The sequence below is a fragment of the Chiloscyllium punctatum genome, chromosome 5 (genome assembly GCF_047496795.1).
Source record: "Chiloscyllium punctatum isolate Juve2018m chromosome 5, sChiPun1.3, whole genome shotgun sequence".
In the NCBI taxonomy this organism is placed as follows: Eukaryota; Metazoa; Chordata; class Chondrichthyes; order Orectolobiformes; family Hemiscylliidae; genus Chiloscyllium; species Chiloscyllium punctatum.
Window position 1 is genome coordinate 9,056,010 of NC_092743.1, and position 26,872 is coordinate 9,082,881.

Below are 26,872 nucleotides of genomic sequence, written 5' to 3' on the forward strand. Positions count from 1 at the left end.
AGATGCTGGAAATATATAGAATGCTGGAGAAATTCAGCAGGTCTGGCAGTATCTGTGGAAAGAGAAACAGAATTAATGTTTTGGGTCTGTATGACTCTTCTTCAGAACCAAACTTTTATAACTGTTGTGTTCTTTTTCAAGAGTTCAGTTCTGAAGTCATGTTATATTGGACTCAAAACATTCCCTTAGATGCTACCAGGCCTGCGGAGTTCCTTCAGTATTCTCTGTTAATCATTCATGTTCTCTGAATGATGAAACCGTTTATAAAGTTATTGATGATCAACGCAGTGGCCACATTTAAGGGATGGCTAGGGAGAAGATACGCTGTTGGGCTTAGATACACATGGAGAAGATGTGGAGAATAAAGATTGGCATAGAATTAATTAGGTCGAGTGACCTGCTGCTGTTCCACAATTTCTATATAACTCAGGGGTCACAGCAAGCTATCCTCATCAGGCAACGACACAAATAATCACAGGTTACAGACCTTTGTTTTTGACAAGACCCAGGAGGTTGTGGAATGCAGAATGAACAAAATTTATATTTTTATTTGAGAGAATGATGTAAAGTACAACTTTTGTTTTACTCATTCATAAGATGTTAGCATCACTGGCTATGCCAGCATTTATTGCCCACCCTTAATTGCCCCCTGATCAGTGTAGCTTTGAAGTATTTCAGAGGGTAGTTACAAATCAACCACATTGCTGAGGGTCAGGAGTCACATTGGCCAGACCAAGGAAGGATAGCCATTTTCCTTCCCTTCAGGATCTTTCTTGATCATAGAAACAGAAAATAAGGGAAGGAGGCCATTCAGCCCTTCAAGCCTACTCTGCTATTTAACATGGTCACAGCTATTAATTCAACTTAGTGTCTGTTTCTGTTTTCTCCCCACACACTGATTCCTTGAGCCTCAAGAACTAACTCTTTCTTGAAAATATTTCAATGTTTTGGCCTCCACTGCTTTGTGTGGCAGAGAATTCCACATGCTCGCCACTCTGGGTGCAGACATTTTTCATCCTGGTCCTAAATGGCCTACTCCATAATCATAGACTGTGACCCCTGGTTCTGGATTCCCAGGTCATCAGGAATGTCTTTCCTGCACTTACCCTGTCTAAATAGACATCGGTGAACCAGATGCTTTCTTTTTGATCAATTCACAGTAGTTACATGGACGTTGTTGGATTAGCTTTTAGTTCCAGATTTTCATTCAGTTCAAGTTTTACTATCTGCAATGCTGGATTCAAACCCACATCTACATTAGCTTGGAGTTTTAAATTACTAGTCCAGTGACACTGTAACCATACCACTATCACTTAACAACTGTGACACGGTTTTCCTTCCAATTTCAGTGCTTACAATGTGAGAGGTTATTCAATCACTTTTTGCCCCCCCCACTCCCTCACCAAAAACAATTTCAGAACTTGTACTATCAAGACAAATAAAAAAAGTGCACCAAATACTTACAGGTACATGTACTTATCCAGCTTTGATGCAAAATGCCGTGGCATCTGCCCACATCCATAGTAGTTGCGATCACTTTCTGGAATGTGATCAACATCATGGAAAATGAGACAGTCCCAATCTAAATCCTTCATAGCCTCCATAAAACCAACGTTAAATAGCATCGCACGATTGAAAGGATAGTTACCAGCCTAGGGTGGGGGGAAAGAGGGAAAAAAAAGACTTGTATTTCTATAACTTGTATTTCTATAACTTGTATTTCTATAACTTGTATTTCTATAACTTGTATTTCTATAACTTGTATTTCTATAACTTGTATTTCTATAACTTGTATTTCTATAACTTGTATTTCTATAACTTGTATTTCTATAACTTGTATTTCTATAACTTGTATTTCTATAACTTGTATTTCTATTTGTTGTTTATACGAGCATAAGATGTTTCAAAGTTCTGGACAGTAATAACATGGAAAATGTGGCAGCCAATAAGATGCTGCAGCGTACTTTGTAGATGCAACTCAAGATTTGTTTGGGAGCACCTTTCAAACCAGTGATCTCTGCCAACCAGAAGGACAAGGGCATTAGTTGCATGGGAACACATCTGCAAGGTCCCCTCCAAGTCAATCACTATTCACACTTAGACCTATAATACCTTCATTGTCATTGTCAAAATCCTAACACTCCCTTCATAATAGCAGAATGTACCTATATCAAATGGACAACAGCAGTTCAAGGCAGCAACTCACCACTACCATCAGGAGCAAGTAAGGATGAGTCATAAATGCTGGCATTGTACACATCTCATGAAAGCACAAAATCATTGCAGAATTTTGACCTGACAATTGTCTCAAAGGAGTACCAATGAGATATTGAGTATTGGTGTGATTAAGGATGTTAATGTTGAATTACTTTCAGGAGGGTCTCAATGGGTAGTTCAAGGCTTTCAGAGCCTTCAGAGACATTGGATGCCTTGTAAACCACAGGTATTCTGAACATCATTGATCAATTTTCAACTGAGAGCTCCACAAGAAGAAATAAAATCAAAGCCAGGCAAGACTTAATAGGATGATGAGAGTGCTTAGCACAAAAAAATTATACAGCCACTTTGACTAAGGTAAAATGTGCTACAGTGTTTTGCCTTAGAAGAGGCAGTCGTGAAAACATAAAAAGAAGCCAGAGGAGGATTGATTATGAGGGGTACACAAAAAAACTAGGCCGAAGACTTGATTTTAAGGAAGGTCTTAAAGGAGGAGAAGACAAATGCCACCAGCTTCACAGGAAGAATTTACAGAACAGAAACAAAGTAACTGAAGGCAGCACAAAAATGGGATGAAAGGATGGGTGATGCATATCAGGTCAGCATCAAAGGAACAACAGGTTATGGGGCTGCAGGGAGAAGTTTCAGAGTGGAATGAAATCATATAGGTATTCAAACACAAAGATGGGAGAGAATATTAATATGGGACAGTCAACTGGGAAGGACAATTTGTTAGAATGCGGCAATTAGAAGCGTGACTGCCCCTACCACAAGGAGAGGGAAGTTGATGTCTTCAGGAGGAAAGTGTAAAATCAACTGGAGAAAAAAAACATGCTTAGGAGTACTCATCAGTGATAGTATTTTATAAATGGTCAAAAATCAACTGAGGTTAAGATAAGCAAAAGGAAACTACACTAGCCAGCTATACAATCATCAACATACTTAGAGTTTTGTTATTTAGTGCCATCTAGTGATTATACCTGTACTATGTAAGCAATCCAGATTTAACCAGTGAAAAAACATTTAATTTAAAACCCTTCGTGCCCATCTTTTCTCCCTTCCAACGCCAATGTCTCATGGCATGTATTCGACAACAACATGCAAAGTATGCCCAAGTGTCTGACAATATTCTAGAAACCATTCAAGTAGGTCACCTTCAGAGTGATCAACAGTTAATATAGAACAATCATTTCTTCCTTCAGCGGACATGGACATCTTTGGCAAGGCAAGCATCTAATGACCATTCATCATTGTGCTTGAGGTGGTGACCATAAGCCACTTTCTGCACTGCAGAAGCAGTTGTTGATACAATAGTGTGACTTGCTAAGCCAAGTCTAATGGTTTGTTGTCAATGATGATTTTTAAAATGTAGATTTAAATGAAATGAATTCAACCTCCCCAGCTGCCAAAGTGGGCTCACTGGGGCCACTCTCACACTCATTAACCAAGGTGTCTTGATTACCCAGCTATAACACAATCACTGTGCTCCCAATTAATTCCAAATGCCACAACCTGACACTCTGAGCTGGATTTAAGACTCCCCCACTGGCATGCAGTCATCTAAAATCGAGGGACAGCCAACCTCACTGCCCATATGCCCATCCTAACCCACACTAGAATTTTATCAGTGGGTTGGGGAATTGGTTATGAGAAGGTTTGGCACTCAGCCAACCTTTCGGCCAAAACAGACCAAAGTGTCCCTCTCACCGTAACAGACTTGTGTCTGATCTGACCAGTATATGTCACTCACCCACCTTTACCACCCTTGATGTACTCAACGCCCTTATCATGACCACTAGACTAACCTCCACTCCCAGCTTCCTGCAGGCCTCACTGGGGTATGAGCATTGACTATTTGGATGGAACTGCTGGCACTGGAGGCTGCCAGTCTCCAATTATTTGGCAGGTCTCAGAGGCAGATCTTCCTTTCTTCTGAAGCACACAAGTCCTACGTCAGGTCAATTAACAGCCAATTAAGCATTATATGTGTGAGACAGCTGTCCAGAGTGGGAATATTTACTGACTATTTACCTGAGGGTAAAGGCCACAGGGACCACAGTTCTCCAGTAAATAAGAAAACTTAAATGGCAGTCTAATGTTTACTTTTTCTAAACCAAGCATGCTGCTAGGGGCTCAGTTGGTTTCCTGTCAAAAGGTTTTACCTGTTCAATGACATAGAAGCCAAACTGCACATGTTGTCGTTGAAGCATTGGAATCAAATGTCGAAATAAAATTGGAAGATGTTCATGCCTGTTGCGGAATGGAATAAGAATTGCCACCTATAAAATATAAATAATCTTGTCATTGTTATCTTGCAATCAAAGAAGCATTATCCTAAAATGCTATGGTTCTCTGACGCAATTGAAATTGCTGCAAAACTCTGTTTAGAATCATAGAATCCCTACAGAGCGGAAACAGGCTCTTCAGCCCAACAAGTCCTCGCTGACCCTCTGAAGAGTAACCCACCCAGACCTACTCCTTACCCTATTATACTTACCCCCGACTAATGAACCTCACCTACACATCCCTGAACACTATGGGCAATTTAGCACAGCCAATGCACCTAACCTGCACATCTTTGTACTGAGAGGGGAAACCCGGAGGAAACCTACACAGACACGAGGAGAATATGCAAACTTCACACAGACAGTCACTAGAGGCTGGAATCGATCCCTGGTCCCTGGCGCTGTGAGACAGCAGTGCTAACCACTGAGCCATTGTGCCACCCTAAATATGGTTAGATGTGCAATATATTTGGTCATTGGACTCATCTAGCACTCCCATTGCCTCCAATAATTACCACTTGAGCTGAAGATCTTTTCTCTTTAAACTGAGAGGATGGTTAGCTCAGTTGGCTGTGTAGCTGTTTGCAACGCAGAGTGATACCAGCAGCATGGGTTCAATTCCCATGCCAGTGGATTCTCCTGATCAAGTGATCCCCTCTCCTCAGGTTATACCACAAGTCATAGCTTCTGAAGAGAGAGCAGCCCCATGGTCAGATAGAACGATGGTAACTTTACTTCATAATGCCAGTAGTGCCAGCATTTCCTCTGAGATATAGTTGCATAGAAATTTGGTCAATCAAGAGCGTCTCATTTCCGATCCAACTATTTTTTAAAATTTCAAATCAGCAGTGTGAAGGTGATGAATTGGCCATTATTAGGGGAAAAAAACCTGTTTGCTGCAATTCCTTTCTTTTAAGCTATTTAATTTTCATTCAATTTTTAAAAGCAAACTCTCTCTATGTTCAATTCATGATGCCATAAAATTCCTCCTAACCTGCTAGGATTTGAAATCACAGTGGTGTTGCCATAGAAGAGGACAGGGAGTGAACAGTGTTGTCAATAGCTTTCGAGCAACTATTAGACCAGAAGTAATATTAATTTTCCTTTTAAACAGACTATTTTACTTTGTATTTTCGGTGAATTAAACTGTAGGTTATTACAATTTAGTGCCTCACCTTCCAGCGGGGTTTACAATCCTTTGGCTTCCAGTGGCCTCCATATTGGATTTCTAAATCTTGTGAAAATAAACGCTGGATTTCTTCCATGCTGATTTCACTCATGTTAACATCAATAAACCCCTCTGGTTAAATAAAAATAGACATTTTTAAAAAATAAAACACAGAAGTATTGTGCATCTTAGACAAAAGAAACAGGGGGCTGAAATTTTCTTTATCAAACATTTGATTCTTAAAAGAGTTCCACTCTCATTTGGCAATTATACAGAAACTATTTTGACCATTCCCCCTGCCATGTATTATTTTGATATTCTCAATTCATATTGCAAGTCCATACCCTCCAATTTTACCTGGCCTATTTCTAATCCCAGGACGTCGTCACCCACTCTCTATCTCCATCTCTTCCAGACCCACAACTGTCCAAGGTCAATGCATGCTCCCAAATTCTGGCCTCTCAAGCCTCAATTTTAAATCATGCTACTGTTGATAACCATGCCGACATCTAACAAGGTCCTATAACTTTAACTACTTCTCTAAAACTCTACCATCCTCTCCTTTCTAAGGCTGCCCTTCAAACATTCCTTCCTACCAAGCTTTGTCTTTTATCGCAATATCTCTTTGTATAGCTTAATGCCAAATTTTGAGACAAATCAACACATTGAAGGCTCAATAGGATTACCAAGTTGTCGTCATTTTAAATTGAGTGTCTGAATTATGACAGCATGCATAAACATGGAGCAGGATTAGGCCCTTCAGTCCCTCCAAACTGATCCACCATTCAACAAGATCATGGCTGATCAGATTGTAACCTTAAATCCACATTCCATCTTATCCCAATAACTTTTCACACCCTTAGCATGAATCTATCTATCTCAGCATTAAAAGTATTCAAATGACTATCTTTCTGAAAAAGTGTTGAAAGCAGAGTTCCTAACACTCATTGCATCATCTGCTTTAATAGATCATGCCAATTTTTTTTAAAAAACAGTGACTCAGATTCCCCCACAAGAGGGAGCATCTTCCCCACATTCACCCAGTCAAGACCACACAAGATCTTAGGTATTTCAATCAAGTCACCTCTTACTCTAAACTTCGGCAGATTCAACTTAGCACATCCAACTTTTCCCTAGAAGACTCGTTCTTGAAACAGCTTCCAACACTTTAACATCCTTCCTTAAGTAAGGTTATCAATACTGTTTAGCAATACCTACATCCCATCAAAGAATAATGAAAACAAAAAAGATGAAGTTGCAAGTTTATTCATTGACAAGTTTATTTAAATTACTTACTCATAGAAGGTAGTTTCTCTGGACAGGGCAAACCTGGAGAATATGTGAAATCTTCCGGAAGGTAGGTTCCACTCTGACCAAGGTATTCACTTGAATTGTACCCTTCAAGATAATCTAGAGGGGAAAATGATCAATGGTCAAATAATGCAGTCAAACGTTCACATTGTACTGCATCCCATTTATTTAGTATTTTGTTTACACCAAGGATAGTTAATAGATTTAATTTTGTTTTACAAAGTGGATTAAAACAACAACCATTTGCGGCTTTGCACACTACATGCTTTATTCCCTTGCTGAAGCCCTCACTTTGCATTTGAGGCATCTGTTTTGCTTAGAATTACACATTTCAGCAAATTTACAGCTGAAAACATTCAATTCTGCCTTCCAAGAATGTCTGTTTTCCATAACATGCCAGGGTACACACTCGTAGAAAACAGGTAACGATAGACATTTCATAAATTGCAGTAGGTCAGGACTGGAAGAGAATACTGCTTTTCGAAATACGCTTTATCTGACCTATTCCAAGGCTACCCCATCTAACCCCCTCAAACTTGGTTCACTGGTAGCATTCCTATTTATAAGAGGAGATTGCAGGCAGAAGTTACAGCTTAGGTTTTGAATAGAGTCTAGCCTTCAGTGCACTGCAGAACATGCTTCATTTCTGGAGGGGCTCTGGTGTTGTTAAGTAGTTAAATTTCATTGTTGCTAAATTGTTAAATTGAATCCCTTTCTGGTTCAGAACTGCAATACTTTTGAGTTCCCTTTCATCAGTACAGTTGTAGGTCCTATGGCACGAACTTGCATTTACTTTATCTATGAGCACCAGAGTTCAATATTTTAAGAATCTTCGCGGAGAGAGAAACTGAATGAATGTTTCAGATCACTGATCTTTGAAAAGGTCATTAACCTGAAAGAAGGAACCAGGTCTTCCAACATGATGATTGCGGTTGCAACAGTGTAGAGAAGAGTTGCCTATTAAGACCATGTCGACGTCCTGACGTAGCTGACTCCACAGAAATCATTCACAAAATTGAAACTTCTGATCATCAATTACTTTGTGTCTGGAGCTCTCTTAAAAAAAAGTCTCCAACTCGGAATCAATTTCAGTATGAAAAAGAGCACTGTCCAAGGGGATGTACTTTTTTTTGAGTGCTGGGTTTGGTTTGTGATAAATAGCAGAGGTTTGAAGCTAGTCAAATTTCTATGGCAATTGAATTTCAGAGCTTTATAGGTCTCCAATTTCATCAGAGCAGTGTTAACCATTAACCAGTCAGTTTGGCTCATTAGAGGAGACTGGGCAGGGAGGCAAATTTGTGCTGAATTTATTTTCCAATTAGCTCTAAAGAATCCAGGGCAAAAGTGAGGACTGCAGATGCTGGAAACCAGAGTTTAGATTAGAGGGGTGCTGGAAAAGCACAGCAGGTCAGGCAGCATCCGTGGAGCAGGAAAATCGACGTTCCGGGCAAAAGCCTATTCCTGATAAAGGGCTTTTCCCCGAAACGTCGATTTGCCTGCTCCACGGATGTTGCCTGACCTGCGCTCTACAGAACCCAGGCCTACCGACTAAATGTTTATAAAATTAGGAAGGGCAAAAGCAAACCATAAATTTTAAAAGTCACAATGAGTGAGAAGGTATTCTTTATGTAGAGTTGTTGAATTTTGAACTAGCTGAGGCATGGGCCCTTCAACCTTTTAAGGGAAAATAAAGATAAATTATTGAAAGAGAGATTCAGAGATAGATACAGAGCATATAATCCGGTAAGATTGCTCCAGAAAAAGGATGGATAAAAATGCAATGGACAAAATAGCTTCCTTCAGTTCCCCAAATTCCTATGATTCAATAAACACACAAGCTAATGCTAGAAGTGAGTAATATAGTTTTTGTCAAGTAAGTAAAGGGAGTTTTCATACTGCTACATGCTGATAAGCAGCAAAGACTATACTAGTTAAAATCAAGCAGCAGTCCTGTGGACATGTTGTTGCTCTGCAATTTTGATATTTCCATGAAGCTCCTAAAGTTTCTGACTTGAGTAAAGCAGAGGTGCTATGATTAGGCTGTTAATCCAGAAACCCAGGCAATATTCTTCTGGGGACCCAGATTCGAATCCTGCCAAGGCAGCTGGTAGAATTTCAATTCAATAAAAATCTGGAATTACTCATCTAATGATGACCATGAAAACAGTTAACTGTTGGAAAAACCCATCCGTTTCACAAATGTCCTTGAGGTAAGGAAATTTGCTGTCTTTATGGCAACGAGGTCAGCCAGGTGCACCTTTCAGAATACAAGTTCCTGACTGGACCGGAATAACAGCCAGACAGAGCCCTGGCTGACAGATAAAAAGAGGAGCATCAGACATTCTGACACGGAGTCTAAGGGAGTGGACCAGTGTCGAGGACCCTCTACTTGCTGATGGAATACCAGCCTCTAGAGTTATTTCACTTACCTGGAGTGGCCTGTATGTGTCTCCAGACCCACAGCTTTGGAGTTCATTCTGAAAGGACTTTTGGGCAATTAGGGATGGGTAATAAATGCTGATGTAGCCAGCAACGACCACGTCATAAGATCTTTTAAAAAAAAGTGACTGCTTTGGAGGTGGAGGTGGAGGTGAAGGTGTTACTAGGAATGCCAGTGTTATGACACAGCGGTGACTTCTTGTTCAGTAGTACTGCCACTCTCTTACTGGTTCCATAAATGTACTCTACCCCAGGCAAAAGAAGAACTTTACTCAAGAGTGGAATTCTCAATAGTTTGGTTTGGAAACTTCGTTCCCACTGTAATGGGATTCCACGCAAGTTGGACATCTTACTGACTGAAACTAAGTGTAAGCCATTGTAGACTTACAAGATAGGGTACTGACCAATTGAATGTTCAAAAACAACAGAATGCCACATTGATGACCACTCAGCACCAAAGTGAAAAAAGCTCACATTCAAGTGCAGTCTGTTGTTTGATCCTACTCAGGTCTCACCTGCCAGAGTGAATATCTTTTTTTTAAAAAAAAGTATACCTTACTTTAGGGTTCATTACAAGTGCACTGAAACATGCAGATTACAGAAATCTTAAGGACAGATAGTTAACACAGATAGGTGTTCTAATTACTGTTTGTTTTGGAAACTTACCCAGTTTAATAAAGAAGTGCTTATCTGAATCCACAAGGGCAGAGAAATAACCCTACCAGAAGCACTCAAATCCAGAGATAGGGTAGCTTCTCTGCCACTAGGGATACAAAATAAAGAGGTCACCAATTCACAGAAACCCAGTGTTGTTGCCCACTGACCCATAAAATAAGCTCACAAAATGATCACGGCTCAGGCAACAGCTTTGCAACAGCCTAAATCCAGTTTATTAAAAGCTCTGATGTATGGAGGCTATCCATAACTTGCAATTAGCAAAAAGGACCCAGGTTCCAAAGTTCCTCTTGCATATATTTCACTATGCAAGTTATTTGGATCTCTGAAGAAGGGTTCATCCTTATTTTACTGCTGGCTGTCATTTTTGGGAGCTTATACAGATCTCAAATCAAAAACTCTCTGTAATAATAGCTATTATGGAAAACAATGATCCCTCTGCCAGATGAATCGAAGTGAACTTTTTTTTAAGAAAACTAGACTACAGTGATAAAGATGGCCTACCTGTACCATTAAGAGTGTTATTCCTTTTGGTGTAGCGGTCTCGAATCAAAATGCCTATTGTTCGCACGTTGTCCCTCAACATCTTGCCTTGTGCTTGCATCATGAAGAGGTAGGTATTTGCTGAAACAAGGATGGCATAGTTAAACCAATGAAATCAACCTTTTTTGGTACCTACATTCAAATAAATCACTGGAAGAAGTTGTGCAACAGTCACCCAATATCTATATTATTTGAAAAAGTGATCCGTTTATTGCTTCACTCAATACGGATGTTCCAATCTTGATTTTACCTAATGGATCAATATAAAGCTGTTAAAACTTCAATGGTTTTGCCCTGAAAAATGTTTTGCATTGGTTAAAAATATGAATGCCCACAAAGTTTAATTATTGCAAGGATTTTTCCCCCTCCCCAACAGTTTGGAACTGTCCCAGACACTTCTTTTAGTTGGTCCAGACCAACTGGTACTAATTTTCAAGTAAATGCACAAAGAACTAAGTTATTTATAAATGACTCCAACACATGCCACGCAAAAAAAACTTTAAACACAAAGAAAGAGAAACAGTCGTCAAGAGAAAGCAAACCCATTACAAAAGATACAGGCATCACCTGTGGAAAAAAAAAATTACTTGCTCAAGTTGATGGTTTTTCTCAAGTTTGTTGTTGGCTGACCTGCTGTCTAGGTTTCATAGCTAGCTTTAAGTCTGGCTTCGCAGGTAATAAAATCAATGCATTAATATAAGAAAGATCACCAGTAAAAAAAAAAAAGACTTTTGTTTCAACAAAGTCCAGCTCTCCAGCAATACCTTTGCTTTGGCTATTAATTTCCATTGTTCTAAACTACATTAGTTTCCCTCAATAAGTGGAAGAAAACGAAAATGGAAATGGAAAATGAAGTATCGGATGAAATTGTAATAATTTAAAAGAAAAAAACCCCAGAAAACTGATGAACAAAGGTGATCACTTGCAACAATCGTTAACAAATAGAAGCACTGTCAATTTGCAACTAAATGAATGAGCAATAATAAAAGATGCAAATCTTCCAAGGGCATCATCATGCCAGAAACAAAAATCACCAGTGGTATAATAAAAATGAAATTGTGTCCAATTTGTTCATCACTGTAATTAAACTTATAATGTAATCAGATTTTTAATATCAAAAAGTGACAAAAAAATGGTTACTTCATTGTTGCATTACCTAAACTTCACACTTGGATGCCCTAATTATTTTCTACAATCTTCCAAATTTCTCTCAATTTAGTGAAATATTGTATCCTAGTATGATATTGTTAACTACTTTTTAAATCCTATTTATCATCGAGATTTGCCAAATCAAATATAAAAGCAAAATACATAAGGGGTCTTGTGGCACAGTGGTAATATCCCTTCCTCTAGTCCAGATGGTATGCATTCAAGTCCTACCTGTGCTTGAACTTGAAGGAGCAAACCACCTTCAAAGACTATGATATTATAGTCTTGCCAGAAGCATCCAGATCCCATGCAAAAATTTTAAAACTGCATTTTCTTTTCTTACACTTCTAACTTACACTTGCCCTTGCAGAAGCTAATTTACTGAATAAGACAGCATTATAAATTCAAGCATTTTATATGTAGATGAAATAAGGGCAAAGGAACAGCCAGCCATGGTCATTCAGCCCCTTGAGGCTATTCTACAATAAGATCATGCCTGATCTATATTCTAACTCTATGCACTCAGCATTTAAGATCATAAAATGTAGAAGCAGAATAAACCCTAGCTGAGCCAGGTGGCCTAGGTTCAAGTCCAACCTGCTCCAGAGGCACCTAACAACTATGCTGAACAGGTTGATTAGAAAATAACCTAGGTCTTAAAGATTATTCTTAAAAATCACAATATTGGCCTTTCCATTTTCTCATTCCTGATTAACAGCCTGGGAAGTAATTAGAAGACAACATCTAAACAAAAGTTATCAGCTGATCCTTTGCTTTATTCATAATGCAATTAGTGGTAAAGTTATTCCATTATCTCATTGTTACTTTGAGGAATCCTTGAAAAAAAATGTTCTGGATATTTATAGTAAATCTCAAACAAAGTGATTAACCTTCTTTGAAGGCATTTTCTCAGGCAGACAGAGTTAAATTCCACCCTTAACCTCAAATACAAAGCCATTTCAACCCATCCAGCCCAGCCATAACCTTTTTCTGACAACTATATGATCCTGCTACACTGCAATTGATTCCCTTCAACCTGGTACGGAATAAGATCGTTCTCCAAATGTTCAAGTGTAGTGTGACTTGATAACATTGCTCATCTTAAACAAAAGAACAAATGTTATTAAATCCTCATTAGTTTCGGTCCACTTGCATAGGAGTATATCCTAAAACATCATAACTGGCAAAAAGCTTGTTTTATCTGCAGTGAAAAAAGGTCTTGTAAAAATCCGAAAACAAAATGAGGAGTCCAGCAAACAATTAGCATTTCAGGATAGGACAAAATAATTAAGTTGGTTGACAAGAGAGATGGTTACATAGAACAGTACAAAACAGTACAGGTCCTTCGGCTCTCGATGTTGTGCCAGTCTTCGATCCTACTCTAAGATCAAACTAACCTACATTCCCTTCATTTTACTAACTTCCATGTGCCTATCCAAGAGTCACTTAAATGTCCCTAATGTACCTAACTTTACTACCACTGCTGGCAGTGCATTCCATGCACCCACCACTCTCTGAGTAAAGAACCTATCTCCCCTAAACCTTCCTCCAATCACCTCAAAATTATGCCCCCTCTTGACAGATGTTTCTGCCAATGGAAAAAGACTCTGGCTTTCCACTCTATGCTTCTCAACATCTTGTACAACTCTATCAAGTCACCTCTCTTCTTTCTTTGCTCCAATGAGAAAAGCCCTAGCTCCCTCAACTTTTCTTCATAAGACATGCTCTGCAGTCCAGGCAGCATCCTGGTAAATGTCCTCTGCACCATCTCCAAAGCTTTCGCATCTTTCCTGTAACGAGGCAACCAGAACTGAACAGAATATTCCAAGTGTGGTCTAACCAGGACTCTATAGAGCTGCAGCATAACCTCACTGCTCTTAATTTCAATCCCTGTCAATAAAAGCCAACACACCAAATGTCTTCTTAACAACCCTATCAGCCTGGGTGGCAACTTTGAGGGATCTATGGACATGAATCCCAAGAACCCTCTGTTCCTCCAGACTGCCAAGAATCCTGCCTTTAACCCTGTATTCTGCATTCACACGAGTGAAGTCAAATGACTTATGGGAGAACTGGCAACCATTCATGTGAAACTGTAATGGTGATGCACTATGCACTCAATACAATGATCACAGATGGTGATTTGATGCATTTCAGAATGAGAGTATTACAGTTAGTAAGAAATATAACATTTTAAGAAATAGGCTGAGGTAATCAGATGAAGATGGCTTAACAGAACATTGAGACTGGGGAGAGTGGGAGTGGCAGAAATGGCACAAATATGTTTCGCAAAGATTTGTTTCTAATAAAGACCATGGCTCTGTTTATTCTTTAAATTCAAGAAAAATCAGAATTAAAATGCACAAAAAGTGATTGTAGAAGAAACTTTCCCAAATCTTAATTTGTTATTGAGGCACAATTTATCTTCTCAACCTCAAATCAACCTTTGCATATGTACCAGAGGTGGAATGGAGCTGCCGCGTTTTGTAGGCACTCTACTTTTTAACTTTTATGTTATAATTCAAAGCAGTAACCTGCATAAATTTTAAACTGTGAAAATATTCATATGCAGTCAGAATTTTTTTGAACAATTGAGGCATTAAACAAAGAAACAGTTAACTAAAGAGCCAAAACAAGCACAGTTGGACCAGCAGTGCTTAATTACACCTACAATTTATTGTCATTCAGTAAATGGTACTTGGCAGCAATATCAAATATCACCCTTCTTGAAATTCCTTAGACAGCACTTTCCAAACTCATGACTTCTACCAACTAGAGGACAAGGGCAGCAGATAAATGGGAACACACCACTTGCAAAGTTTCCTTCCAAACCAACTCACCATTCTGACTTAGAAATACACTTTTTTCTTTCAATGTTGCTGGCTCAAAAATCTTGGAACTGGTTTCTGTAAGTCACCGTGGAGCTACTAATTCCAAATAGACAGCAGCAGCTCAAGAAGACAGCTCACCATTATCTACTCAAGTGCAGCTAAGGATGGGGAATAAATGCAATGCTGTCACCGATGCCCACTTCCCATGAATAAGTTGAAAAATCAAACATTCCTTCAAAATGTGCAAAATCTCAAAAGGTCAGTAGATGCCAACAGATCAAAGGATATTATCAGATCTTTTAAAAAAGTTCAAGTTTATCAGAAGTAATAGTAAATCTAAGGAGAGACATTTTAGAATTCAGCAAAGGTAAACAAAAAAACTAATAAGGAAACAGGAATTATAATATGAAAGCAAACAAGCAAATTAAAAATTGAACTGTAAAAGCTTCTTATGTGGAAAGAAAAGATTGGGCTAAGATGAACACCAATCCTTTATTAACAGAGTCAGGAGCATTTATAATGGAGAAAAAGCAGAGAAGCTAAATGATTACTTTGTGTCTGCTTTCACAAAAGGATGAGAAAAAAATTCCCAGAATTAGAGGTCCAATTGTCCAAGAATTTAAGGACATTGGCATGAGTGAAATGGCTTCACTTTTACTTTTTTGTAATGTGGGAAGATTAGATTAGAGTCCCTACAATGTGGAAACAGGCCCTTCGATCCAACAAGTCCAAAGTGTAACCCACCCAGACCCATTTCCCTCTGACTAATGCATCAAACACTATGGGCAATTTAGCATGGCCAATTCACCTAACCTGCACATCTTTGGAGTGTGGGAGGAAACCAGAGCACCCGGAGAAAAGCCACGCAGACACGTGGGATTGAAAGCTGATAAGATCCTGAGACCTGATATTCCTCACCCTAGAGTGTTGAAGGAGGTGGACACAGAGACAGTTGATGTTTAGTGATCATCTTCCAAAATTACAGAGATTGTGAATTTATTTCTATAGATTGGAAACCAGCAAATGTCACAACTACTTAAGAAAGGAATAAGAAAGAAAACACAAGAATCTATTGTAAAGTATCAGAAAAATAAAAGGACACTTGAATGCATGATTATATTGTCACGTGTATATTTTAGAGGAGAAAGTGAGGACTGCAGACCCTGGCGATCAGAGCTGAAAATGTGCTGCTGGAAAAGCGCAGCAGGTCAGGCAGCATCCAAGGAACAGGAGAATCAACGTTTTGGGCATAAGCCCTTCTTCGGGCTGATGCCCGAAACGTCGATTCTCCTGCTCCTTGGATGCTGCCTGACCTGCTGCGCTTTTCCAGCGACACATTTTCAGCGTGTGTATATTTTACTATTTTTCCCTCTGTAAAATAATGAAAGGCTTTCCCACTGTCACCTTGGTGGACATAATATACTTGGATTTTCATAAGGCTTTTGATATGATCCCTTCAGATAGTAGGTTAGCAAAACTAAAGCACAAGGGGTAGGTGGTAACATACTGGCATGGAGTAAGGATTGGCTAACTTGCAGAAACCAAAAGGAATAAATAGGTCAGTTGCACATTGCCAGGCTGGGACTATAGGTGCACCACAGAGATTAGTGCTCGAGACTCAGCTGTTTTGGTTGTGGGAACCAAATGTAACATTTCCAAATTTGCGGATGGTACAAAGTTAAGCGAGAACATCCTGCAAATGAAAAGCAACTTCAGGAGGATTTGAACAGACTTAGTGAGTAGGCAGTAGTATGGCAGATGGAATATAATATGGAAATAATGTGAGGTTATCCACTTTGGTAGGAGGAACAGATGTTCAGAGGTGAAAGATGCAGACACACAAAGGGACCTTGAAAACTAACAGGTAGGTGCAACGATCTATTAATCAAGGCAAATTGCATGTTAGCCTTTATTGTAAGAAGACTTGAGTACACAAATAGTGACATCTCGCTTCAATTGCACAAGATCTGTTAGACGGCACAGGGAGTAGTATGTGTAGTGTGCCGAAAAATATTATTGCCATAAAAGGACGGCAAAACTGATTTACCAGATCAATTCTTGGGAATGTTGGAATAAGGGATGGTAGCACTGTCCTAAGAGGACAGATTGGCTCAACTATGCCTGTATTCACTAGAGTTTAGAAGGACAAGATGCGATTGGATTAAAACATAGAATTTTAATAGGGCTGAACAGACCAGAGGCAGGGAGAATGTTTTTCCTGGTTGGGAGAGACTAGAACCATGGGACACAGTCTCAAGGTACAGGTTAGACCATCTAGGACTGAGATTAGGAAAAATGTCTTCACTGAACGTGTAGCAATCTTATGGAATTCTACCACAAGAGATTGTGGAGTCACTGACAGATATATTGTTATATTTTAAAAGCATCAAGGGTATGTATGGAGAGAAAGTGAGAATATGGCATTGAGATAGAGGATCAGCCATGATCATATTCATTGGTAGAGCAGATTTGAAGAGTCAAATGACATATTCCTGCTCCTAGTTTCTATGTCCTATGAACAGAGTTGGCAAACTGAACCTGCATTCTTTCAAATTTTGAAGAATAATAGATAAGTATTTAAAAAGGATAGGTAGGATAGATGCAGGCAGATGTTTCACCAGACCAGGGAGTCTAGAACCAGGAAGCATAATTTCAAATAGAGGAGGATAACTTAAAAACAAAACTCCAAGTCATAAACCTTTGAAATTCTCCATCAGACAGGAATAAGAAAGTCCAATGTTTCAGTACATTTAAGGTAGAGAATGATAGATTGCTGGTTAGCAATGGTGTAATGGGTTATGGGAAAGCTGTTCATATTGAAGTGTTCAACCAGATTGTACTAAATAGCAGAGCAGACTTGCCAGGCTGGAAGGACCAGGAGTAGATCAATATTCCCATTATTCCAAATCACTGGTTCCTCTATGACACCCAGTCAATTTCTCAATCATCCTATCCCTTGGAAGCAAAGGAATTATAACACACACCATCCTTACTTGAAACTATAATCACTATTTTTTCCCAATGTCGCTGGTTCAGATCACACCTGAAATACTTGGGCCCTTTATCTAATCAAAGCTATTTAGCATTGGATGCAGCACAGAAAGAAAGGGTACCTTGGTTGATCCTAGGTATGGACAGACTTTATGAGGAAAGGTTAAGTAGGTTGGGCTTGTACTCATGGGAGTTATGAAGAATGAGAAGTAACTTTATAGAATCACGAAAGATTCTTAGGGGAGTTGATAGGGTAGATCCTGAGAAGTTGTTTTCCCTTGGAGAAAAGGCTAGGGCCAGAGGGAATCATCTCTTAAAGGGTTGCACATTTAGAGATAAGCAACAATATCTCCTCAGTTGGTAGTGAATTTGTGGAAGAGACATTTGAGAATGGGCCATTTAGTATGTTCATAGAGTCATACAGTCAGCACTCGGATAATCTGATTCTAAGTGGCAAAAGAATCAAGGGCTATCGGGAAAATGCAGGAAAGTGGAATTGAGGACAATTAGATCAGACATGATCTCAGAATGGCAAAGCAGATTCAATAGACCAAAAGGCCTATCTCTGCTCCAAAATCTGATGGTCTAATCATATATTTATTTTTCTTATTCCCCAAAACATCTCCGCACTTTCATAAAGCTTGTTACACTTGAAATTTTTAACTGTTCTGCAAAAAGGTAATCAACTCAAACACAAAGTCTGTTGCTCCCTTCACAGGTGCTGACAGATTTTCTGGATATTCAAGCACTTGGTTTTTATTTCAGGTTTCCAGCATGCCCAGTATTCTGGTTCAGTAAGCAACCCTCAAAATGTACTACTTTTCAACTACACAATTTAAATGAGGTGATTCAACTCCACATTCCAAGTTGAAATTCAAATCTCCAAATCAAAAAGCAATATTGGTTCTTTAGCTGTAGGTACAATAGCATATTCTGGCAAACCCATCAACCAAAACATATGTAAGTCTGTTAAAAAATCACAACACCAGGTTATAGTCCAACAGATTTAATTGGAAGCACTAGCTTTCGGAGTGCCACTCCATCAGGTGGTTGTCAACTCCACAACCACCTGAAGGAGCTGCACTTCGAAAGCTAGTGTTTCCAACTAAACCTGTTGGACTATAACCTGGTGTTGTGTGATTTTTAACTTTGCACACCCCAGTCCAACACTGGCATCTCCAAATCATATGTAACTCAAGTTTTCATTTGCTTTTAAAAGATCAGATTGCTACTGTCAATATAACCAAAATGCATGATTTTCTTAGTGTTTTAAAAGAAGTTATAAAATGATTGCTGAGCCTAACAAAAACAAATTGCTGGAGAAACTCAACCAGTTTGGCAGCATTTGTGGAGAGAAATTAGAGTTAACATTTCAGGTCCAGTGAACCTTCAATGTTGAGCCTCACCATCACCTTTCAGATTCCAAAACAATAATTGCTCAAAATCAGCTAAACTGTTGCAACTTTTTCATTGCCACATATAGGGCACACAGAATGGTATAATTACTTCAAAAGTTTTTTTTAATATGGTTTACAAGACCACCACATGGTAAAATAATGATAACTGCAGTTAGGATCAACATTGATATTCTTGTTATATTCAGTTATAAAAATAAAATTATCTACTATGCAACTCTACTTCATATTTCAACAATATACGTTGTCCCCTGCAAGCAGGCAGACCCACTCATACCAGTGCAAACCATGCACTCCCTCTCCAAGAGCATCTGGATAAGGCTGTAGAAGTCAGACAGAGATGAATGATACCCCACTGAGCCAAGCTGTCACATCAGGGGAATATTTCAAAAGATCCAGCAGGAACTAATTCTAGGAGTAATGGTAGCATTAGTAATCTAGAATGAGAAATGCAAGTTGGCCCAATTGTTGAGATGATACTAAATTTGGGTGAGATGGACAGATTTAAAGCAGGTGCAGGTCTGCAGTGGGACAGTCTAGTTTGCTCTGTGCAGAGCCAGTATAGGCACATAGGCACAATGGTCTCCTTCTGGGCTATAAAACTTTCTATGGCACCTGTCACAACCACAGGATATCCTAAATCACTCCACAATTAAACATTTTTGAAATGTAAATACTACTATAATGTTCAATGGCCTAAGTTATGCATAGCAAGGTTCAAAAACACCAATGAGAAAACTAGATGATTTAATTAAGCAATAAAACATTAGTTCAGGGATAAATCAGGAAGAAGTCTGCTCTTTCTAAAATAGAATTTTTATATCCGCCTGCAAGTGCTGATAGAGCTATGACATCATGTTCCATACATACATATAAGAACATGTTGAACAAGCAATACTTTATCACCTTCAACTGCAAAAGTCCCAGATCTAAAAAAAATAACGTATGTGAAATATTCTGAAAATTGAACTTCAAATGTTTGAGAGTTAAACAAAAATGCTGCACTATCCTGCAACTTGTGGAAGTTGCTGCACATCAATGTGATCCAGAACAAACATATCTATAGTAAGAAAAAAAAAAAAAACAATTGTGGGTGCTGGAAATCTGAAACAAAAACAGAAATTGTTGGAAAATCTCAGGTCTGGCAGCATCTGTGGCAAGAAATCAGAGTCCAGTGACCTTTCTTCTGTTCTGAACCCAAAATGTTAACTCTGATTTCTCTCCATATTTATAGCAAGTGTCTGAAGCTCGAGGAACTTTGAATCTAAGTCAAGGAGCTGGACTTTGAGCTGCAGACATTGCACCACCTCAGCGAACTTTACTCTGCTCCATGGAGGCATTGCTAGCCTGAAGTGAGGTATTTCAGAATCAGTTCATGATCAGGGAAAGGAGGGCATTAACTGCAGGTAAGGGAGGTAAGAGGTCTGTAGGGTTTAAAATTGAGGATCCTCAGTCCTTGCAGGTGTCCAACAGCTACAAGGTTCTTCCAAGCAATGCAGTCAAGAGTGGGGTGTGCAGGGAGAATGAACAAACTAACCACAGCCACTTGGTAGAAGGAGCCATTCAAGTGGAGAAAATATAGGAATGCGGGTTGGGGTCAATATAATTAGGAGGATAAATACTGTTCTCTACAGCTGTGAGCAGGAGCTCCAAAGGTTGTGCTGCCTGTCCAGTTCCAGGACGAGGGACATCTCCTTGGGATTGACCTAGGAGGGGGAGGAGGGAGAATCTCGTTGTCGGCATCCACATTAGTACCAACCACAAAACTTGAAGTTCAATTTTCAGAATATTTTTGGTAGGACTAGAAAGGAGATTTTGCTGAAAGACTTTGAACAGTCAGGAATTCAAATTAAAAAGCAGAACCGCCAAGGTATAAATTACTACCTAAATCATGACCAAATTGGCATAGAATAAATAAAGTCAAGGAATTAAATGAGTGGCTCAAAGATTGGTGTGTGTAGAATGGATTTCTGTTCATGGGGGTTCTGGCACTGTGGTAGAAGGGAGCAGGTGTGGAGGGTGTGCTGAACCGTACTGGGACCAGTTGCCCCGGTGAATCAAATGATTTGGGCTACATTCAGACATGCTTCCTTCTGACAACTACTACCAATCTGACTATCCCAATTTACATTAAGATTAAGGTCACCCGAATGAATGTTACATGCTCTCATTGCCTCTTGATTTATTCTCTGCCCCAATGTACAAGTAGTGTTGTCTTCCTTCTTTATTTCTTACCTCCTCTCCTCTCATGGATTAAAATACCCCAATTGAAGATCATTTCTTGGTAATGTACGTATTTCATCTTGCCCCATGATCTTTTTCTTCCTGTCTGCCCCTTGGAAAAAAATCACATACCCCCTGAAAGTTCCCAGATTTCATCTCACTTGCTTCTGTAGTGGTATTATCACAATACTACTAAACCAGAGACCCAGGTAATATTGTGCTCAAATCCCACCATGGCAAATTATGGAATTTTAATTCAATAAAGAAATGGAATTAATCCAAAAGATTAATCATGAATGACATAAAACATTACAGCGCATTAGAAGCCCTCCGGCCCTCATTGTTGCGCTGACCCATCTGAAGCATATCTATCCCATTTTCATCCATATGTTTATTCAATGATCATTTAAATGCCCTTAAAGTTGGCGAGTACATTCTACACCCCTACTACAATGAGTAACGAAACTACCTCTGACATCTGTCCTATATCTATCACCCCTCAATTTAAAGCTTTGTCCCCTCATGCTAGCCATCTCCAGCTGAGGAAAAAAGCTCTCACTCTCTACCCTATCGAACTTTCTGGTTATCTTGTATGCCTCAAGTCACCTCTCAAACTTCCTCTCTCTAATGAAAACCACCTCAAATCCCTCATCCTTTCCTTGTAAGGCCTTCCCTCCATACCAGGCAACATTCTTGTAAATCTCCTCAGAACCCTTTCCAAAGATTCCACATCCTTCTGATAATGCTGTGATCAGAACTGTACGCAATACTCCATGTGCGGCCGCACCAGAGTTTTGTACAGCTTTAGCATGACCTCGTGACTCCGAAACTCAATCCCTCTACCAATAAAAGCTAACACACCTTAACAACCCTATGAAACTGGGTGGTAACGTTCAGGGACCTATGTACATGGACACAGAGATCTTTCTGCTCATCTACACGACCAAGAATCTTACCATTAGCACAGTACTCCTTATTCTTTTTATTCCTTCCAAAGTGAATCACTTCACACTTTTCCACATTAAATTCCATTTGCCACCTCTTAGCCCAGTTCTATAGCTTATCTATGTCCCTCTGTAACTTGTAATATCCTTCAGCACTACCCATAACTCTACTGACCTATCGTCATATGCAAATTTACTAACCCATCCATCTATGCCCTCAGAGTCACAGAGATGTATAGCATGGAAACAGACCCATCTGTCCAACTCATCCATGCCACCCAAATATCGCAACCCAATCTAGTCCCACCTGCCAGCACTTGACCCATATCCCTCCAATCCCTTCCTATTCATATACCCATCCAGATGCCTTTTAAATGTTGTAATTGTACCAGTCTCCTCCACTTTCTCTGGCAGCTCATTACGTACACATACTACCCTCTGTGTGAAAAAAACTGCGCTTTAGGTCTCTTTTATATCTTTCCCCTCTCACCCTAAACCTATGCTCTCCAGTGAGTTTTGAGAAGATTTGTAGCTCAGGTTGAGGTTCTGGATGTAGGTCTGCTCGCTGGATGTAGGTGAGCTGGAAGGTTTATTTTCAGATGTTTCCTCACCATACTAGGGTAACATCTTCAGTGAGCCTCCAGATGAAGCACTGCTGGTGCTTCCTGCTTTCTATTTATATGGTTTTTTTTGCACAGGAATTCATAGAAGCATGATATTTCAACCTGAATTCAATCAACAAACACATTGACTCAGATCTCTTTTACCATCCCCTGAGAAAAACAAGAAATCACCGTAGGAAATGATGTCACCAGAGAAACTCAAACATATAAATAAAAAGCAGGAATCACCAGCAGTGCTTCGTCCGGACACTCACTGAAGATGTTACCTAGTACGGTGACAAAACATCTGAAAATGAACCTTCCAGCTCAGCAAGGAAACCTACTTCCTATGCCTTCCAGTTCTGGACTCCCCGACCCCAGGGAAAAGACTGTGTCTATTTATCCTATCCATGCCCCTCATGATTTTGTAAACCTGTATAAAGGTCACCCTTCAGCCTCCAATGCTCCAGAGAAAACAGCCCTAACCTATTCGACCTCTCCCTATAGCTCAAATCCTCCAACCCTGGCACCATCCTTATAAATCTTTTCTGAACCCTTTCAAATTTCACAACATCCTTTCGATAGTAAGGAGACCAGAATTGCACACAATATTCTAACAGTAGCCCAACGTATCTCCTGTACAGTCACAACATGACCTCCCACTTTCTGTACTCAATACTCTGACTAATAAAGGAAAGCATACCAAGTGCTTTATCTTATCTACCTGCGATTCCACTTTCAAGGAGCTATGAACCTGCACTCCAAGGTCTCTTTGTTCAGCAACACTCCCTAGGACCTTACCATTCAGTGTATAAGTCATGCTAAGATTTGTTTTCCCAAAAACGCAGCACCTCACATTTATCTAAATTAAACTCCATCTGCCACTCCACATCCCATTGGCCCATCTGATCAAGATCCTGTTGTAATCTGATGTAACCTTCTTCGCTGTCCACTGTACCTCCAATTTTGGTGTCACCTGCAAACTTACTAACTACCTCTTATGCTCACATCCAAATCATTTATGTAATTGATGAAACGCAGTGGACCCAGCACTGATCCTTGTGGAACTCCACTGGTCATAGGCCTCCAGTCTGAAAAACAACCCTCCACCACCACCCTCTGTCTTCTACCTTCGAGCCAGTTCTATATCCAAATGGCTAGTTCTTCCTGTATTCCACAAGATCTAACCTTGCTAACCAGTTTCTCATGGGGAACCTTGTCAAATGCCTTACTGAAGTCCATATAGATCACAGCTACCGCTCTGCCCTCATCAATCCTCTTTGTTACTTCATCAAAAAATTCAATCAAGTTTGTAAGACACAATTTCCCATGCACAAAACCATGTTGACTATCCCTCATCTGTCCATGCCTTTCCAAATATATGTACACCCTGTCCCTCAGGATTCCCTCCAACAACTTGCCCATCACCGAGGTCAGGCTCCACCGATCTATAGTTCCCTGGCTTGTCCTTACCACCTTACTGAAAGAGTGGTACCACGTTAGCCAAATTCTGGTCTTCTGGCACCTCACCTGTGACTATCGACGAATCAGATATCTCAGCAAGGGTCCCAGCAATCACTTCCTTAGCTTCCCTCAGAGTTCTTGAGTACACCTGATCAGGTCCTGGGGATTTATTCACCTTTAACCGTTCCAACACTTCCTCCTCTGTAATATGGGCATTTTTCAAGATGTCACCATCTACTTCCCTACATTCTATATCTTTCATGTCCTTCTCCACAGTAAATACTGATGCAAAGCATTTGTTTAGTATCTCCCCATCTCCTGCTGCTCCACACAAAGGCCACCTTGTTCATTTTTGAGGAGCCCTATTCTCTCTCTGTTACCCTTTTGTTCTTGATATATTTGTAAAAACCTTCTCCTTAATTCTATTTGCCAAAGCTATCTCATGTCCCCTTTTTGCCCTCCTGATTTCCTTCTTAAGTATACTCCTACTGCCTTTATACTCTAAGGATTCACTCGATCTAACCTGTCTATACCTGACATATGCTTCCTCCTCCTTCTTAACCAAACCCTCAACTTCTTTAGTCATCCAGCATTCCCTATATCTACCAGCCTTTCAGTTCACCCTAACAAGAATATACTGTCTGTGGACTCTCATTATCTCATTTTTGAAGGCTTCTCATTTTCTAGCCATCCCTTTACCTGCAAACATCTGCCCCCAATCAGCTTTTACAAATTCTTGCCCAAAACTATCAAAATTGGCCTTCCTCCAGTTTAGAACTTCAACTTTTAGATCTTGTCTATCCTTTTCCATCACTATTTTCAATTTAATAGAATTATGGTCACTGGCCCCTAAGTGCTCCCCCACAGACACCTCAGTCACCTGCCCTGCCTCATTTCCCAAGAGTAGGTCAAGTTTTGCACCTTCTTTGTCGGTACATCCACGTACTGCATCAGAAAATTTTCTTGTACACACTTAAAAAGTCACCTCACACTTTTCCACATTAAACTCCATTTGCTACCTCTCAGCCCTCTATAACCTGCAACATTTTTCATCACTATCCACAATTCCACCAACCTTAGTATCATCCGTAAATCTACTAACCCATCCTTCTACACCCTCACAAGGTCATTTCTAAAAATGACAAATAGCAATGGCCCCAAAACAGATCCTTGCAGTACACCACGGTAACTGAACTCCAGGATGAACATTTCCTATCAACCACCACCCTCTATCTTCTTACAGCTAGCCAATTTCTGATCCAAACCGCTAAATCACCCTCAATCCCAAACTTCCATGTTTTGTGCAATAGCGTAATGTGGGTAACCTTTTCAAACGGCTTATTGAAATCCATATAGACACATCAACTGCTTTACCCTCATCCACCTGTTTGGTCACCATCTCAAAAGAACCCAATAAGGTTTGAGAGGCATGACCTACCCTTCACAAAACCATGTTGACTACCCCTAATCAACTTATTCCTCTCTAAATGATAATAAATCCTATCTCTGTTAACCTTTTCCAACACTTTACCCACAAGCAAAGTAAGGCTCACTGGTCTACAATTACCGGGATGGTCTCTACTACCCTTCTTGAACAAGGGACATCTGCTATCTTCCATCTTCGGGCACTATTCCTGTAGATAATGACGACATAAAGATCAAAGCCAAAGGTTCTGCAATCTCCTCCCTGGCTTCCCAGAGAATCCTAGGATAAATCCCATCCGGCCGAGGGGAGTTGTTATCTATTTTCACACTTTCCAGAATTGCTAACAACTCTTCCTTGTGAATCTCTATCTAGAGGCCTGTATCTCAGTATTCTCCTCAACAACATTGTCTTTTTCCACAGTGTGAATACTGATGAAAAATATTCATATAGCGCTTCTCCTATCTCCTCGGACACCGTGCACAACTTTCCACTACTATCCTTGATTGGCCCTAATCTTTCTCTAGTCATTATTGATATACGTTTAGGGTTTTCCTTGATCCTATCTGCCAATGACTTCTCATATCCCCTCCTGGCTCTTCTTAACTCTCTCTTTAGGTCTTTCCTGGCTAACTTGCAACTCTATGACAAAGAAATTGTTATCAATTCTCAGGAAAAAACAACTATCTGCTTCACTTACGGCCTTTAGAGGAGGAAATTGCTAATCTTACCTTGTCTGTCTGACCCCCAATCTGGTTGGCTCTCAACTGCCCTCTAGCTAACTAGGAATGGGCAATAAATGTTGGCCTAGGCAGCAACACACTGTATTCCCTTGAATGAGTAACAATAATCTCTAATTATATCTGTTAGTTATATCTGCATTCTCGATCCCTTCTTGTCATTGTCTTGATTATCATTTCACACATTAATTCCTTCCTCTGATTCACGACAACTTCTCAAATTTGGACCCTTGCCCTGACTGTTTAGTTAAAATCCCATTCTACATCCCTAGTTACACAGTTCAAATGAATACTGGTTCCACTATGATTTGGGTACAGATTATTCCACCTATACAGATCGCACATTCCTCAGTATTGGTGCCAGTGCCCCACGAACTGGAACCCACATCTCACAGTCTTTCAAGCACACATTCATTGCTCTAACCTTGTTTACCCTAAATCAATTTGCACGT

At 39.8% G+C, this 26,872-nt stretch overlaps 1 protein-coding gene across 2 annotated transcripts in view; it reads right to left on the reverse strand.

Moving 5' to 3' along the window:
* b4galt6 (UDP-Gal:betaGlcNAc beta 1,4- galactosyltransferase, polypeptide 6) overlaps positions 1 to 26,872 on the reverse strand; it is a 69,645-nt gene that overhangs the window by 15,355 nt on the left and 27,418 nt on the right. Inside the window, exons 2-6 of one of the 2 annotated variants that reach the window (XM_072569735.1) lie at positions 10,606 to 10,719; positions 6,967 to 7,080; positions 5,678 to 5,802; positions 4,380 to 4,496; positions 1,465 to 1,652 (exon numbers count right to left, since the gene is read on the reverse strand). In XM_072569735.1, the coding sequence (XP_072425836.1) occupies positions 1,465 to 1,652; positions 4,380 to 4,496; positions 5,678 to 5,802; positions 6,967 to 7,080; positions 10,606 to 10,719 (658 nt within the window). Of the gene's footprint in view, positions 1 to 1,464; positions 1,653 to 4,379; positions 4,497 to 5,677; positions 5,803 to 6,966; positions 7,081 to 10,599; positions 10,720 to 26,872 lie in introns of both variants that reach the window. The other variant, XM_072569734.1, reaches the window with a different exon arrangement.